This window comes from Coregonus lavaretus, assembly GCF_964263955.1.
Source record: "Coregonus lavaretus genome assembly, chromosome: 20".
Classification (NCBI taxonomy): Eukaryota; Metazoa; Chordata; class Actinopteri; order Salmoniformes; family Salmonidae; genus Coregonus; species Coregonus lavaretus.
Window position 1 is genome coordinate 5,959,630 of NC_140007.1, and position 18,263 is coordinate 5,977,892.

At 47.9% G+C, this 18,263-nt stretch overlaps 1 protein-coding gene across 1 annotated transcript in view; it reads left to right on the top strand.

The window, feature by feature from the left end:
- Positions 1–11,209, top strand: part of LOC311147432 (sarcolemmal membrane-associated protein-like) — a 34,328-nt gene extending 23,119 nt beyond the window's left edge. Inside the window, exon 9 of the mRNA XM_084184131.1 lies at positions 10,311–11,209. Coding sequence (XP_084040257.1) covers positions 10,311–10,391 — 81 coding nt within the window. The 3' untranslated portion in view covers positions 10,392–11,209. The remainder of the gene's footprint in view (positions 1–10,310) is intronic.
- Positions 11,210–18,263: the final 7,054 nt, after the last annotated feature.

Consider the following 18,263-nt stretch of genomic DNA (forward strand, 5'->3'; position numbering starts at 1 on the left):
TCGCACTGTGTTTGTGCGTAATTGTTTTGCGCCACCCGGTTGGGTTGGCGACTATTTTGTTCACGTGTTTGAACGTTACTAAAAAGACGGTTGAAGTCATCCTGGTTCCTGCGCTTGATTCCTTCCACTCATCTACACACACCACTCTGACAGAAATTCGCATCTATCCATGGAATCAGCAGGAGCGACCGCGCCAACAGCCGGGATGGAGGAACGTCTTCGTGGACAGGAGGATCGTATTAACCAGGTCTGTCATGCCCTGGAGGGGGTGATGAACACTCTTCACCGATGGGAAACCAGCGGGGTACCCACGCCCCCACGAACCGAACCATCCCCATCGGTCAGTCCTCCTGCCTCATCTCCGGAACCCAGTGGGATTCGGCTCTCGCTCCCGAGGGCGTACGACGGCTCCACTGCCGGGTGTCAAGGGTTCCTGCTGCAAGTGGAGCTCTACCTCGCCACCGTACACCCGGCGCCCTCGGGACACGAGAGCGTCTCAGCCCTCATCTCCTGTCTCACCGGCAAGGCGTTGGAGTGGGCCAACGCTGAATGGAGGAGAATGGACGCCGCTACCACTAACTATGCGGAGTTCTCCCGCCGCTTCCGTGCTGTGTTTGACCATCCACCAGAGGGGAAGGCGGCGGGGGAGCGTCTGTTCTACCTCCGACAGGGGATGAGGAGCGCCCAGGACTTTGCATTGGAGTTCCGGACCCTAGCGGCCGATGCAGGGTGGAATGAGCGGGCCCATATCGACCACTTCCGCTGCAGCCTCCGGGAGGACGTCCAGCGAGAGTTGGCGTGCAGGGACACCTCGTTGACCTTTGACCAGCTTGTCGACATGGCCATTCGGCTGGATACCCTGCTCGCCACCCGTGGACGTCCCGGGGGGGGTTCGCCCATTCCACTCTCCAGCACCTCCGAGCCGAGCCCTATGGAGCTCGGGGGTGCTGGCGCTAGGGAACGGAGGAGTAGGAACCCGAGGGGGCCCGGTCCCTGCACTAACTGTGGCCGTGGAGGGCACACCGCGGCTAGGTGTTGGGGAGGGTCCCCCGGTGAGGGAGAAGGCAGGTCACGCATTGGGGGGTCCCCCCAGGTGAGTAGGCGCCCTACTTACCCAGAGCTTTCTGTCGTGCACCTAACCTTGCCTGTTTGTTTTCCACAGGTTGCACCTCGTTCCCAGCATAAGGCGCTGGTAGATTCAGGCGCAGCTGGGAATTTTGTAGATCGCCAGTTCTGTATAGAGTTAGGGATTCCCCTCCTTCCAGTTGATAAGCCTTTTCCCGTTCATGCCCTAGATAGCCGTCCGTTAGGGTCTGGGTTGATTAGGGAGGTCACAGCACCCCTTCAGATGATGGCGCAGGAGGGTCATGAGGAGATAATTCAGCTCTATCTGATTGACTCTCCTGCGTATCCGGTAGTGCTGGGTCTTCCCTGGTTGATGACCCATGACCCTACTATTATGTGGCGAGAGAAAGCTCTTAAAGGGTGGTCTGCCCAGTGTGAGGGGCGGTGTCTGGGTGTTTCCATAGGGGCGACCTCGGTGGAAAGTCCGAATCTAATGACAGCACTGCATATTCCCCCCGAGTATGAGGATTTGAAACTGGCGTTTAGTAAGACTAGGGCGGCGCAGCTGCCGCCTCATAGACGGGGGGATTGTGCGATAGATCTCCAGTCAGGAGCAGCTCTCCCGCGGAGCCATGTGTATCCCTTGTCTCAAGAGGAGAGAAAGGCAATGGAGACGTACATCGCTGAGTCTCTTAGACAGGGATACATACGGGCCTCCACTTCACCCGCTTCCTCGAGTTTCTTTTTTGTGAAGAAAAAGGATGGAGGTCTGCGCCCGTGTATTGATTACCGCGGTCTCAATCAGATCACAGTGAAGTACAGCTATCCACTTCCTCTGATTGCGACTATGACGGAGTCACTGCACGGTGCGCAGTTCTTTACAAAATTGGATCTCAGGAGCGCATATAACTTGGTGCGCATTAGAGAGGGCGATGAATGGAAGACAGCGTTTAGCACGACTTCCGGACACTACGAGTATCTAGTCATGCCATATGGGTTAATGAATGCTCCCTCAGTCTTCCAATCCTTCGTCGATGAGATTTTCCGGGACATGCAGGGACAGGGAGTAGTTGTGTACATCGACGACATTCTGGTGTACAGTCCTACCCGTGCAGAGCATGTAGCCCTGGTGTGCCGAGTATTGAGGAGGCTGTTGGAGCATGACCTATATGTCAAGGCAGAGAAATGTCTGTTTTTTCAGAAGTCGGTCTCCTTTCTGGGTTACCAGTTGTCTGCGTCAGGGGTGAAGATGGAGGTAGACCGGGTGTCAGCTGTGCGTAATTGGCAGACCCCAACCACTGTGAAGGAGGTGCAACGGTTCTTGGGTTTTGCGAATTATTACCGGAGGTTTATCCGGGGTTTTGGACAGGTGGCAGCTCCCATAACGTCTCTGTTAAAGGGGGGTCCGGTGCGCTTGCGGTGGTCAGCTGAGGCGGACAGGGCATTTGGGAGACTGAAGGACCTGTTTACCTCGGCGCCGGTGTTGGCGCATCCGGATCCCTCTTTACCGTTCCAGGTAGAGGTGGACGCGTCAGAGGCCGGGATAGGGGCCGTTCTTTCCCAGCGTTCTGGCACTCCACCTAAACTCCGTCCCTGTGCGTTTTATTCAAAGAAGCTCAGTCCGGCGGAGCGGAATTATGACGTAGGAGACAGGGAGCTGTTAGCCGTGGTACAGGCCCTAAAGGTGTGGCGGCATTGGCTCGAGGGGGCTCAACACCCTTTCCTCATTCTAACTGACCATCGTAACCTGGAGTACATCCGGGCAGCTAGGAGACTGAATCCTCGCCAGGCCCGCTGGACTATGTTTCTAGCCCGGTTTGTGTTTAAGATCACATACATCCCTGGGTCCCAGAACGGGAAGGCAGATGCTCTGTCTCGGCGGTATGACGCGGAGGAGAGGTCCGTTGAGCCCACGCCCATACTACCAGAGTCTTGTCTGGTTGCACCGGTGGTGTGGGAGGTTGATGGCGAGATCGAGCGGGCGTTACGCACCGACCCGAGTCCTCCACAGTGTCCAGTGGGTCGGACGTACGTTCCGCTCGAGGTACGCGATCGCCTCATTTGTTGGGCTCATACGTCCCCCTCCTCTGGCCATCCGGGTATCGGCCGGACAGTGCACTGCCTTAGCACGAAGTACTGGTGGCCAACGTTAGCTAGGGATGTGAGGATTTATGTCTCCTCCTGTTCGGTGTGTGCCCAGTGTAAGGCGCCCAGACATTTGCCCAGGGGTAAGTTACAACCCCTGCCTATTCCACAACGACCCTGGTCCCACCTCTCGGTGGATTTTGTTACCGACCTTCCCCCCTCACAGGGGAATACTACCATCCTGGTCGTTGTGGATCGGTTCTCGAAGGCCTGTCGTCTCCTTCCCATGCCGGGTCTACCCACTGCCCTACAGACCGCAGAGGCTCTGTTCACCCATGTCTTCCGGCATTACGGGGTACCCGAGGATATAGTGTCTGACCGAGGCCCCCAGTTCACCTCCAGAGTGTGGAGAGCATTTATGGAACGGTTGGGGGTTTCGGTAAGCCTTACCTCGGGTTACCACCCGGAGAGTAATGGGCAGGTTGAACGTGTGAACCAGGATGTGGGTAGGTTTCTGAGGTCATACTGTCAGGGCCGGCCGGAGGAGTGGGCGAGATATGTGCCCTGGGCCGAGATGGCACAGAACTCTCTTCGCCACTCCTCCACCCAACTAACCCCTTTTCAGTGTGTATTAGGGTACCAGCCGGTTCTGGCACCATGGCATGAGAGCCAGATCGAGGCCCCCGCTGTGGATGAGTGGGTGCGGCGCTCGGAGGAGACGTGGGACGCTGCACACGTCCATCTGCAGCGTGCCATACGTCGACAGAAGACGAGCGCCGACCTACACCGCAGTGAGGGGCCAGTGTACGCACCTGGAGATCGAGTCTGGCTCTCAACCAGAAACCTGCCCCTCCGCCTGCCCTGCCGGAAGCTGGGTCGGCGGTTTGTGGGGCCCTTTAAAGTCCTGAGGAGATTGAACGAGGTGAGTTACAGGTTAGAACTACCTATTGATTACAAGAATATTAACCCCTCGTTCCATGTGTCTCTCCTCAGGCCGGTGGTAGCTGGTCCACTCCAGGACTTTGAGATTGAGGAGACTCCTCCACCCCCGTTGGACATCGAGGGGGCTCCGGCGTACACCGTGAGGTCCATCCTTGATTCGAGACGCCGGATGGGGGGTCTTCAATATCTCGTGGAGTGGGAGGGGTACGGTCCGGAGGAGCGGTGCTGGGTGCCAAGGAGGGACATATTGGACCAGTCCCTGCTGACCGAGTTCCATCGGGGTCATCCTGCGCGCCCTGCTCCGCGTCGTCCGGGTCGTCCCCGAGCCCCGGGTCGGCGCACGGCTGGAGCCGCGCGTCAAGGGGGGGGTACTGTCACGGTTTCGGCCGAGGCTGCTCCTCTTCCTTGTTCGGGCAGGCTTCGGCGGTCGTCGTCTCCGGAGTACTAGCTGCCACCGTTCTATGTTTCTTGTTCGTTTGGTTTTGTCTCTTTGTAACACCTGTCCCTTGTTTGTGTTTGATGATGTTCCCTATTTAGTTTCGTTTGTTTGGGTCAGGTGTTATGCGTGATTGTTTATTGTCAGACTGCCTCTGTATGGTTAATTTTCTCTCGTTGTTGCTTGTCCCGAGAGTTCGCACTGCGTGCGCTTTTCTTGTGTATTTTCGCACTGTGTTTGTGCGTAATTGTTTTGCGCCACCCGGTTGGGTTGGCGACTATTTTGTTCACGTGTTTGAACGTTACTAAAAAGACGGTTGAAGTCATCCTGGTTCCTGCGCTTGATTCCTTCCACTCATCTACACACACCACTCTGACACTCATTCAAGGGTTTTTCTTTATTTTTCCTATTTTCTACATTGTAGAATAATAGTGAAGATATCAAAACTCTGAAATGACACATATGGAATCATGTAGTAACTAAAAAAAAGTGTTAAACAAATCCAAATATATTTTATATTTGAGATTCTTCAAAGTAGCCACCCTTTGCCTTGATGATAGCTTTGCACACTCTTGGCATTCTCTCAACCAGCTTCATGAGGTAGTCACCTGGAATGCATTTCAATTAACAGGTGTGCCATGTTAAAAGTTAATTTGTGGAATTTATTTCCTTCTTAATGCGTTTGAGCCAGTCAGTTGTGTTGTGACAAGGTAGGGGTGGTATACAGGAGATAGCCCAATTTGGTAAAAGACCAAGTACAAATAACCAGAGAGAAACAACAGTCCATCATTACCTTAAGACATGAAGGTCAGCCAATCTGGAAAATGTCAAGAACTTTGAAAGTTTCTTCAAGTACAGTCGCAAAAACCATCAAGCGCGATGATGAAACTGGCTCTCACGAGAACCGCCACAGGAAAGGAAGACCCAGAGTTACCTCTGCTGCAGAGGATAAGTTCATTAGAGTTAACTGCACCACAGATTGCAGCCCAAATAAATGCTTCACAGAGTTCAAGTAACAGACACATCTCAACATTAACTGTTCAGAGGAGACTGTATGAATCAGGCCTTCATGGTTGAATTGCTGCAAAGAAACCACTACTATAACCAAAAAGAGCTTCTGGATATTAGGACAGCGATTACTCACTTCGTATTGGACGAAGATTTTTTTTTCAACGAGGCGGCCGCGAAGGATATCCTACAGACACCCGACAAGGCCCAAATCCCCGTCATTCGCATGAGGAAGAGACGGAGATATCGTGGACGTAGGTCGGGGTGCCTTGTAAGGATCCGACGGCGAGCGAGTAAACTGCCGCTCCCATCAATCCTATTAGCCAATCTTCAATCATTGGAGAACAAATTGGATGACCTAAGATTACGGTTATCCTACCAACGGGACATTAAAAACTGCAATATCTTATGTTTCACCGAGTCGTGGCTGAACGACGACATGGATAACATACAGCTAGCGGGCTATACGCTACATCGGCAGGATAGAACGGCTGACTCCGGTAAGACAAGGGGTGGCGGTCTGTGTATATTTGTAAACAACAGCTGGTGCTCAAAATCAAATACTAAGGAAGTCTCGAGGTTTTGCTCGCCTGAGGTAGAGTATCTTATGATAAGCTGTAGACCACACTATTTACCGAGAGAGTTTTCATCTATATTTTTCATAGCTGTCTATTTACCACCACAAACCAATGCTGGCATTAAGATTGCACTGAATGAGCTGTATAAGGCCATAAATCAACAGGAAAACGCTCATCCAGATGCAGCGCTCCTAGTGGCCGGGGACTTTAATGCAGGGAAACTTAAATCCGTTCTACCTAATTTCTACCAGCATGTTAAATGTGCAACCAGAGGAAAAAAAACTCTAGACCACCTTTACTCCACACACAGAGACGCATACAAAGCTCTCCCTCGCCCTCCATTTGGCAAATCTGACCATAACTCTATCCTCCTGATTCCTGCTTATAAGCAAAAACTAAAGCAGGAAGCACCAGTGACTCGGTTAATAAAAAAGTGGTCAGATGACGCAGATGCTAAGCTACAGGACTGTTTTGCTAGCACAGACTGGAACATGTTCCGGGATTCTTCAGATAGCATTGAGGAGTACACCACATCAGTCACTGGCGTCATCAATAAGTGCATTGATGATGTCGTCCCCACAGTGACCGTACGTACATACCCCAACCAGAAGCCATGGATTACAGGAAACATCCGCACTGAGCTAAAGGGTAGAGCTGCCGCTTTCAAGGAGCGGACTCTAACCCGGACGCTTATAAGAAATCCCGCTATGCCCTCCGACGAACCATCAAACAGAAAAAGAGTCAATACAGGACTATGATTGAATCGTACTACACTGGCTCTGATGCTCGTCGGATGTGGCAGGGCTTGAAAACTATTACAGACTACAAAGGGAAGCACAGCCGCGAGCTGCCCAGTGACACAATACTTCCAGACGAGCTAAACCACTTCTGTGCTCGCTTCGAGGCAAGCAACACTGAAGCATGCATGAGAGCACCAGCTGTTCCGGATGACTATGTGATCACGCTCTCCATAGCCGATGTGAGTAAGACTTTTAAGCAGGTCAACATTCACAAGGCCGCAGGGCCAGACGGATTACCAGGACGTGTACTCCGAGCATGTGCTGACCAACTGGCAAGTGTCTTCACTGCCCTTTCCCACCTGGACAAGAGGAACACCTACGTGAGAATGCTATTCATTGACTACAGCTCAGCATTCAACACCATAGTGCCCTCTAAGCTCATCACTAAGCTAAGGATCCTGGGACTAAACACCTCCCTCTGCAACTGGATCCTGGACTTCCTGACGGGCCGCCCCCAGGTGGTAAGGGTAGGTAACAACACATCTGCCCCACTGATCCTCAACACGGGGGCCCCTCAGGGGTGCGTGCTCAGTCCCCTCCTGTACTCCCTGTTCACCCATGACTGCATGGCCAGGCACGACTCCAACACCATCATTAAGTTTGCCGACGACACAACGGTGGTAGGCCTGATCACCGACAACGATGAGACAGCCTATAGGGAGGTGGTCAGAGACCTGGCCGTGTGGTGCCAGGATAACAACCTCTCCCTCAACGTGACCAAGACAAAGGAGATGATTGTGGACTACAGGAAAAAAAAGAGGACTGAGTACGCCCCCATTCTCATCGACGGGGCTGTAGTGGAACAGCTTGAGAGCTTCAAGTTCCTTGGTGTCCACATCACCAACAAACTATCATGGTCCAAACACACCAAGACAGTCGTGAAGAGGGCACGACAAAGCCTATTCCTCCTCAGGAGACTGAAAAGATTTGGCATGGGTCCTCAGATCCTCAAAAAATTCTACAGCTGCACCATCGAGAGCATCCTGACTGGTTGCATCACCGCCTGGTATGGCAACTGCTTGGCCTCCGACCGCAAGGCACTACAGAGGGTAGTGCGTACGGCCAAGTACATCACTGGGGCCAAGCTTCCTGCCATCCAGGACCTCTATACCAGGCGGTGTCAGAGGAAGGCCCTCAAAATTGTCAAAGACTCCAGCCACCCTAGTCATAGACTGTTCTCTCTGCTACCGCACGGCAAGCGGTACCGGAGTGCCAAGTCTAGGTCCAAAATACTTCTCAACAGCTTCTACCCCCAAGCCATAAGACTCCTGAACAGCTAATCATGGCTACCCGGACTATTTGCACTGCCCCCCCCCCCATCCCATCCGCTGCTACTCTGTTAATTATTTATGCATAGTCACTTTAACTCTACCCACATGTACATATTAATTCAACTACCTCAACTAGCCGGTGCCCCCGCACATTGACTCTGCACCGGTACCCCCCTGTATATATAGCCTCCCTACTGTTATTTTATTTTACTTCTGCTCTTTTTTTCTAAACACTTTTTTTGTTGTTGTTTTTATTTTTGGTTAAGGGCTGTAAGTAAGCATTTCACTGTAATGTCTGCACCTGTTGTATTCGGCGCATGTGGCCAATAAAATTTGATTTGATAAGATTTTATTTAAAGGACACCAGTAAGAAGAAGAGACTTCTTGCTTGGGCCAAGAAACACGAGCAATGGACATTAGACCGGTGGAAATCTGTCCTTTGGTCTGATGAGACCAAATTCAAGATTTTTGGTTCCAACCGCCGTGTCTTTGTGAGACGCAGAGTAGGTGAACGGATGATCTCCGCATGCATGGTTCCCACCGTGAAGCACGAAGGAGGAGGTGTGATGGTGTGGAGGTGTTTTGCTGGTGACACTGTCTGTGATTTATTTAGAATTCAATGCACACTTAACCAGCATGGCTCCCACAGCATTCTGCAGCGATACGCCATCCCATCTGGTTTGGGCTTAGTGGGACTATCATTTGTTTTTCAACAGGACAATGACCCAAAACACACCTCCAGGCTGTGTAAGGGCTATTTGACCAAGAAGGAGAGTGATGGAGTGCTGCATCAGATGACCTGGCACCCACAATCACCCGACCTCAACCCAATTGAGATGGTTTTGGATGAGTTGGACCGCAGTATGAAGGAAGAGCAGCCAACAAGTGCTCAGCATATGTGGGAACTCCTTCAAGACAGTTGGAAAAGCATTCCTCATGAAGCTGGTTGAGAGAATGCCAAGAGTGTGCAAAGCTGTCATCAAGGCAAAGGGTGGCTACTTTGAAGAATATAAAATATATTTTGATTTGTTTAACACTTTTTTGGTTACTACATGATTCCATATATGTTATTTCATGGTTTTAATGTTTCCACTATTATTCTACAATGTAGAACATAGTAAAAATAAAGAAAACCCCTTAAATGAGTAGGTGTGTCTAAACTTTTGACTGGTACTGTATGTAAATGTGATATTTCTGTGTTAAAATGTCAATACATTTGCAAAAATTTCTGAAAACCTGTTTTCACTTTGTCATTATGGGGTATTGTGTGTAGATTGGTGAGAGAAAAAAAATCTATTTAATCAATTTTGAATTCAGGCTGTATCACAACAATATGTCAAGGGGTGTGAATACTTTCTGAAGGCACTGTAGTTCCATCCATGCCATTTTTGTTCCATGTATCTTCCCCACAGCTAAAATGCCAGGGTTGAATTCTTATCTCAGTCCACCCCTACCCTTGACTGTTGCTTCTAGATTTAGACTCGCTTGGACACGCTTGTAGTCTGTTAGAATATGGTCAGAGACATATTGTGTTGTGTATTTTATGTACCAATATCAATATATTTCATGAGTTGACCCTCTCTCCTGGGGTCAACTTCACCCATTCCCAACTATTTATGTTACTGTGATATCCCTTCCCTCCTTTAGACCTCCCTATTGCTGCATGTCCAAGCCATACTCATCAGCCTTATCCTGGTTTTGTTGTATTGGTGCTTTGGCACATTGTGGTACAAAGGTCAACCCGGCCTACATCTCACATTGTTCATCTCTTTCAGCACACTGCATGGAAACAATCTCAAATCGGTCTCAAAATTCAAGAGTGTCTCATTCCTTAGAAATATTGTGGGAAATAGTGGTGGCTCCCCATGACAGATCTAACATTTCTAATCAGACAGTGCAACATCTGACATATTCCTGTCTTGCCTAGATCATTAATATCTAAAGAATCTCTCTTTCTATGGGCTGATTTTTTTCCTGTCTTTCTCTATGTGAAGATGGTGCTTTTAACCGTCATTGCTCTCTCTGCATTCCATGACAGCTTTGGCCAATCAGGTGCTGTTAAAGGGCTAAAGCAGGCTATCAGACAGTGCTGATGTCAGTGTTTCTGTTTATGTCACTATTTCAGAGTGGGTGGATCGTCTGGGTGCCTCATGCAGTTGCCATGGTAGCGACTATGACTGCTGCCGTGCTCTACACCAGGACCTGAGTGTGACACACAGACACACACACACACAAGGATACATATATGAGTACAAACATGCACACATACGTACATATGGTCAGACTTCTGTACACTAAACCCATTTCCTCCTAATCTGTTCAGTTATTTACTGATGTTCAGATGTTGTAGCAAGGAGAGCCCTTTAGTTAAATACTTATATAGTTTAACTAGAGAGAAATTAGAGAAGTGAATGTCAAATACATTGTACAATAGAAGACAACTTCAATCTTCCTAAAGTTATAATATCAGGAACTCATACATTTGTTTTCTTCTTTATGTTTTACATTAGGACTCTAATATTATACTGTAGGTTCTTCTGCAGTATAATATTACTGCAGAAGAACCTTCTAGCCTTCGAGGTCCAACTGCCCGCATCACTTTATTTATTTTATTTATTTTAATTTTCTGCATTGCAACGCCTAGGCTATGTGTGAATACATGGTGAATGATCTTAGATCATTTTCATACACTCATAATTGTGGTAAAAAGGGTAAAGGAACACCTAGAGATTAATGCTGATCTTGAGCCCATAAACTGCTAACTATTCAGTAGGCCTACCTTAGAATCAATGTTTGCATGCATTTTAAACCTCTAGGATCAATTGAATTATCATCCAATTAACTTCTCTGCAAAATATACTGTAATTCAAGCATTGCTTTTTCCAATATAAATAATAGTGCAAAATGTACTGTATATTGTAAAGATATGGAAAGTGATAATATAGTTAATTGAGTTTTAAGTTGAACTATTTGCTCTAAAATGTACTGTATGTGTGACCTCAATTAAACATTCTAAATCTCATGATCATTATACTTTTTCTCCATTACCCTGATATACAGTAGTACCACATATTAGACATTAGACATGTTAAGTTTGGGTTGTTATCCTACACACAGCATGGTAGAAACCTCTCATTGACTGTATGAAATCTTAATGTCTACAGTATGGCATTTGAGTCATGTTGAGCAGTTGTTGATTTTGCCATATAGACACTATGTATCGTGCCAGGTTGTTTGACCTACTCCAGACATTTCTGATCGGTATTACCATACTTTTGATAATCAGAAAGGTGCTTTCTGAAGAAGCAGCGAAAAGTACCTTAAACTTGGACATGTGTTTGGCATTTAGAGGACTATCTTGTTTCAGTATTGTGCAATGGTGTGTAGAGTCAAGATTTTTCAATAACATACAGCAGCACACACACACCATAATGGCGTCATCCATCTCAATGACACAAGACCATTTTGCTACACCGGAAACCTAATGTGAGATGTTGCTAGCCCATCAAAAGAATATGTGTAATATAAGTCTTATCCTGATACACATAACGAATAACGTCAACATAGGCAGGGGGTGTAGTATATTAAGTTAGGCCTGGATGTTAGTCATAGGTCCCCCGGTTGGGGATCAGCTTTACACCCGAGGGATAGTCTTACTGACCTCCATCCATAAGAATCAATACATTTCCATCCCAGTGAGGTCATCAAAATGAGTGTCTGATACCCTTCTTTCTCCATAAAAAGACTCCATATGATGATGACACTGGGTAGATATGTCAGAGGGACTGTTTTTCCTCCGTGCATTGTACTCCCTCACTGTAAATGCTAACGGTTTGGACAATGTTTTGTTAAGAAAACAGGGAGGGGGAGACTTTGTCCCTCCCCTCCAACGAAAACTCTTGAACTCTGTGAGGCTATGGCTTCTCATATGCCACATCTCACCCTCCTTTAAAAGCTCACAGCACTACAGAGGGACAGACAGATCAGATTATAAACAAAAGACAATTGTAACCTGGCAGACGATGCACCATGGAAGAAGATCCAGAATAACACCTTCACACAGTGGTGCAATGAGCACCTGAAGTGAGTGAACAGGTTTATAGGTGACCTCTAGTTTGACCTGAACAACAGGCTGACTCTCATTGCTCTGCTGGAGGTCTTGAGCCAGAAGAAGATGTTCAGGAAGTACCACACCAGGCTCACCTTCAGGCAGATGAGGCTGGATAATGTCTTTTTGGGGCTGGAGTTTCTGGACCAGGAGAATGTCAAGATGGTGTCTATAGGTGAGTAAGATGGTGAAAGGCTCAGTGATGAAGTTCAGTCTGAGGATGAAGTTAATTAAATAATGTTACACTTTTTGGTCACGCTTTACATAAGGTTGCATGGGGTTGCATTACACCAATACAGTATGTATTTTTTATTTCTAGGTGCCATTACTTGTAACTATACAGTAGCTATACTTTAACTGACTTGAAACAATTTGGCCAGTTTCCTATGATTCAGTTCAGTCATTGTTTTATGTACCCCACCTGCAGTTACCGTGTACAGCCTAGTAATTACAAAGTAATTGGGTATAATATAGTGTTGCCCCTACAGACAGTAAAGCCATAGTGGATGGGAATATGACGCTGGTTCTAGGGTTGGTGTGTACCCTGATCCTACACTACTCCATCTCTTCTCCTCTACTGGAGGATGGGGGCCAGGACAAGACCAAGAAACAGACCCCTGAGCTTAGGCTGCTGGGGTAGATCCAGGACAAGGTGCCCGAACTGCCTATCACCAACTTCAGCCAGGACTGGCAGAATGCCAAGGCTCTGGGAGCACTGGTGGACGGACTGGCCCCAGGTGAACTATTAGTGTATTCATGAAAACAACATCCTGCTTTATTGTTACTTGACAACGGATACTTCCTATAGCTTATATAGTCCAGAACCTGATTTTGATTCCCTGTCTTTCTCCCTACCTGCAGTGCCCAGACTGGGAGAGCTGGGACGAGGTACAGTGGGTAGACAATGCCAAAGAGGCCATGCAGCAGGCTGACGAGTGGCTGGGAGTGCCAAAGGTGAGTCCTCGGACTGTCATCACTCTGGTGGTTTCCATAAATTACAGAATGGATAAACCACTAAATCACAGGTGAACAGGGCTGACATTTCAAAATGTATGTGCCCTAATTTGTTCTGAGAGTGCTCAGCACCGGTTCTGGTGGCATGCATTGAAACGCGTGACTTTCTTGTGGCTTTCTTTTGTAAAATAACTTATGAATTAACAGACTTAATTTCAAATGATTGTTAACATATAACACCATATTAAGGTGTGGGACATTCACTGTATTACAAGGAACAATAGCAGGTCTATTTCGCTCCCCCAGCTGGCATATTCTGTCCGTTCACAATTCACCTGTGGGAACATGGCGGCTCTCAACACCCAACAACAGAAAGAGTTGGCCACTACTATCTGAGAGATTGTTCGTGAGGAAATTACCTCTACCCTCAACTTGCAATTAAAACCGGTAAATTAATCGCTTGCACTGCTCACTTCTAAAGTGGATACCTACTCAGCTAGAGTGGAAAGTTTGGAGACAGCGGCCAATGTGATATGGAAACAGCGTGAACTAAGCTAGAAGGGGAAATCAATCTCTTAACAAAGAACAGAATCAGAATCACTCGAAAATCCTTCCCGTAAATTAAATTAAATTAAAACTGGTGTGGAAGTGGGAAACCCAACTTCCTTCATGAGCAATCTTTTCTATTAACTGTTTGGGCAGGAGAAGCTGGGTCCCATGCCGCTGATTAACATTGCACACCGCAAGGGTCCTCTCCGCAACGGATCTTGGTGTATGATTGTATGAATCCACAGTTTTGAAGACAAATGGCAAATTGTTCGCCTTGCAGCAGAATCGGGGACTCTGACCTATGCGGAGAAGAGGATCAGCATCTACCCAGATCTGAGTACCGAGTACTCTGCTGAAACAGAGGGCGACCTACAACAAGGTCAGATTCCAGCTACGCAAGCTAAACCTGAGATGCGGATTTATCCACTCGGCAAAATTCATATTGACCTTCCAGAATACAACACACACGTTTTCCACTGCCAAGGAGGCTCAAGACTTCTTTGAGAAGCACATCAAGCCCAACACAGATAAGGGGACGAGCCGTCAGATCTAGCCTAGCCTGTGGCTGTGATTCTGCCCTCCGCATAAGACAATTATGAGGACACCCCCTCAATTGGGTAGAATTAACACTATTATTAATATTATTATTATATTTATTATTATTATCATCATTGCTGAACATTGGATTTTGTTATTATTATATTGCCTATGGTCCAGGATGTTTAGCCAATGATGACACATTGCCAATTAATGAACAGTCTGTATGACAATATATAAATGTCATTCAGACTGGGGCTGCTTCCTTGTGGGTTTACAGCGCATTGCATCGCTATATGGGGTAAACATAGCAATATAAATTGGAAGCTATTCCTCTACAAAGTTTTTCGTACTACTGTTTAGGATAGAAGACCAGTCCCATATAGCAATGCTACGACACAAATCCTTATTATTTTTATAGTTTATTTTATGGCTGTCCCCCTCCGTTTACGCTACTGAATTTATCTCCCAGGGAGAACTTGGCCTATATGCCATGATTCATTTTTGTGAAGATCTAGATTATAGAATGCATTTTTTGTACATACCCTCTTCCTTTTTTGGTACATACTGTACTATAGAGCACATAAATGCTGAGGGTACATTTATTTTTAAGGTCATTTAAACCATATTACTACTAATAATAATGAGGATAATGGATCAAGCGCCATTGCAGCTATTACAGCCTTCCTATTTGACTGTTTAGGCATTTCTTCACTCTATTCCCCCTTTTATTTATTACCCACCCTATCTCATCGAGTCAGCGAACTTGAAGGTTCACCCCAGCCATTTTAGTTTCACTTGACTTCAATAAACAATGATCTTGAAGTATCATCAAGCTGTTAACACAGTAGTATCACCAAACAAAGTCAACACAGTAGCCATTGCTAGCCAGCCAACACTACCAGCTGGCTGTACTGTGGTAGCTAAATACAATATCTTTGTGCTAGCTACCCAACGTTTAATCATTGCTGCGTTATGAAAGGTAAGCTTGGCTTCTTATATGGTGTTGAGTTAAGCTTAAACCATGTATTTAGATTGTAGGTAGGTATTGTAGTTTGGTATTATAGGTAGCTTACTCAGGTAGTTATTAAAGGTTATTGTAGGTAATTATTGTAGGTAAGGACTGTATTCGGCGGACTCCGGCGAAGCACGAGGCTAACCTACCCACTACTTGGACCAACAAAGCTAGCTAGCTAGCGGGTAGCTACTGGTAACTTTTTGCAACTGTGGTTAATTGTTTCCAATGTTATTTCATGCTTGGGAGTACCTGTGATTGAGCCAGCTAGCTGCTACCATTCAGCTGTTTTTCTAACCTCATCCAAGGCATTAACGTTAGGTGGTTGGTAGCTGCTGTACTTAATCACAGCTACTGATAAGTCTGCTGTAGTCTACAACAATTATAATTTCTAAAGTGGAAGTTGGGAGAGTTTTACTCGGGTGGTTCAGTGAAACAATTATAGTTTCTGAGGTGGAAGTTGGGAGGGTTATATATATATATATATTTTTTTTTGGTGAGGGAGGCCTGCTCTCTCCTTTCCCTGATGTTCAGTTCATTTCATCCCGATCTCCTGTGCATTATTGTAGCCATCTGCTGCAGCCTGTCAACTATGCCTCTGCCTATCCCTGTACTCTCCTCTCCGCACAGGCTACACAAACGCCTCACACCGCGTGGCTGCTGCCTCTCTAACCTGGTGGTCCCTGCACGCACCACACACCTGGAGTTCCAGGTCTCAGGCAGCCTCTGGAACTGCCGTTCTGCCGCCAACAAGGCTGACTTCATCCCAGCCTATGCTACCCTCCAGTCCCTCGACTTCCTGGCGCTGACGGAAACATGGATTACCACTGAAAACACTGCTACTCCTACTGCTCTCTCCTCGTCTGACCATGTGTTCTCGCATACCCCGAGAGCATCTGGTCAGAGGGGTGGTGGCACAGGAATCCTCATCTCTCCCAAGTGGACATTCTCAATTTTTCCCCTAACCCATCTGTCTATCTCCTCATTTGAATTCCATGCTGTCACAGTCACTAGCCCATTTAAGCTTAATATCCTTGTCATCTATCGCCCCCCAGGTTCCCTTGGAGAGTTCATCAATGAGCTTGACGCCTTGATAAGTTCCTTTCCTGAGGATGGCTCACCCCTCACAGTTTTGGGGGATTTCAACCTCCCTGTGTCCACATTTGACTCATTTCTCTCTGCCTCCTTCTTTCCACTCCTCTCCTCTTTTGACCTCACCCTCTCACCGTCCCCCCCTACTCACAAGGCAGGCAATACGCTTGACCTCATCTTTACTAGATGCTGCTCTTCTACTAATCTCACTGCAACTCCCCTCCATGTCTCTGACCACTACTTTGTTTCCTTTTCTCTCTCGCTCTCCTCCCACACTACTCACTCTGCCCCTACACAGATGGTAATGCGCCGCCGCAACCTTCGCTCTCTCTCTCCCACTACTCTCTCCTCCTCCATCCTATCATCTCTTCCCTCTGCTCAATCCTTCTCCCTCCAATCTCCTGATTCCGCCTCCTCAACCCTCCTCTCCTCCCTTTCTGCATCCTTTGACTCTCTGTGTCCCCTATCCTCCCGGCCGGCTCGGTCCTCCCCTCCAGCTCCGTGGCTTGATGACTCATTGCGAGCTCACAGAACAGAGCTCCGGGCAGCGGAGCGGAAATGGAAGAAAACTCAACTCCCTGCCGACCTGGCATCTTTTCACTCCCTCCTCTCTACATTTTCTTCATCTGTTTCTGCTGCTAAGGCCACTTTCTACCACTCTAAATTCCAAGCATCTGCCTCTAACCCTAGGAAGCTCTTTGCCACATTGCCACATTTTCTTCTCTGCTGAATCCCCCCCCCCCCCCCCCCCTCTCTCTCTGTGGATGACTTCGTCAACCACTTTGAAAAGAAGGTTGACGACATTCGATCCTCGTTTGCTAAGTCTAATGACACTGCTGGTCCTACTCACACTGCCCTTCCCTATGCTTTGACTTCTTTCTCCCCTCTCTCTCCAGATAAAATCCTGCGACTTGTGACTGCAGGCCGCCCAACAACCTGCCCGCTTGACCCCATCCCCTCTTCTCTTCTCCAGACCATCTCCGGTGACCTTCTCCCCTACCTCACCTCGCTGATCAACTCATCCTTGACCGCTGGCCATGTCCCTTCCGTCTTCAAGAGAGCGAGAGTTGCTCCCCTTCTCAAAAAACTAACACTCGATCCCACTGATGTCAACAACTACAGACCAGTATCCCTTCTTTCTTTTCTTTCCAAAACTATTGAGCGTGCCGTCTTTAGCCAACTCTCTTGCTATCTCTCTCAGAATGACCTTCTTGATCCAAACCAGTCAGGTTTCAGGACTGGTCATTCAACTGAGACTGCTCTTCTCTGTGTCACGGAGACTCTCCGCACTGCTAAAGCTAACTCTCTCTCCTCTGCTCTTGTCCTTCTAGACCTGTCTGCTGCCTTTGATACTGTGAACCATCAGATCCTCCTCTCCACCCTCTCCGAGCTGGGCATCTCCGGCGCGGCTCACTCCTGGATTGCGTCCTACCTGACCGGTCGCTCCTACCAAGTGGCGTGGCGAGAAGCTGTCTCCGCACCACGTGCTCTCACCACTGGTGTCCCCCAGGGCTCAGTTCTAGGCCCTCTTCTTTTCTCCCTATACACCAAGTCACTTGGCTCTGTCATATCCTCACATGGCCTCTCCTATCATTGCTACGCTGACGATACACAACTAATCTTCTCCTTTCCCCCTTCTGATAACCAGGTGGCGAATCGCATCTCTGCATGTCTGGCAGACATATCAGTATGGATGACGGATCACCACCTCAAGCTGAACCCTGGCAAGACGGAGCTGCTCTTCCTCCCGGGGAAGGACTGCCCGTTCCATGATCTCGCCATCACGGTTGACAACTCCGCTGTGTCCTCCTCCCAGAGTGCGA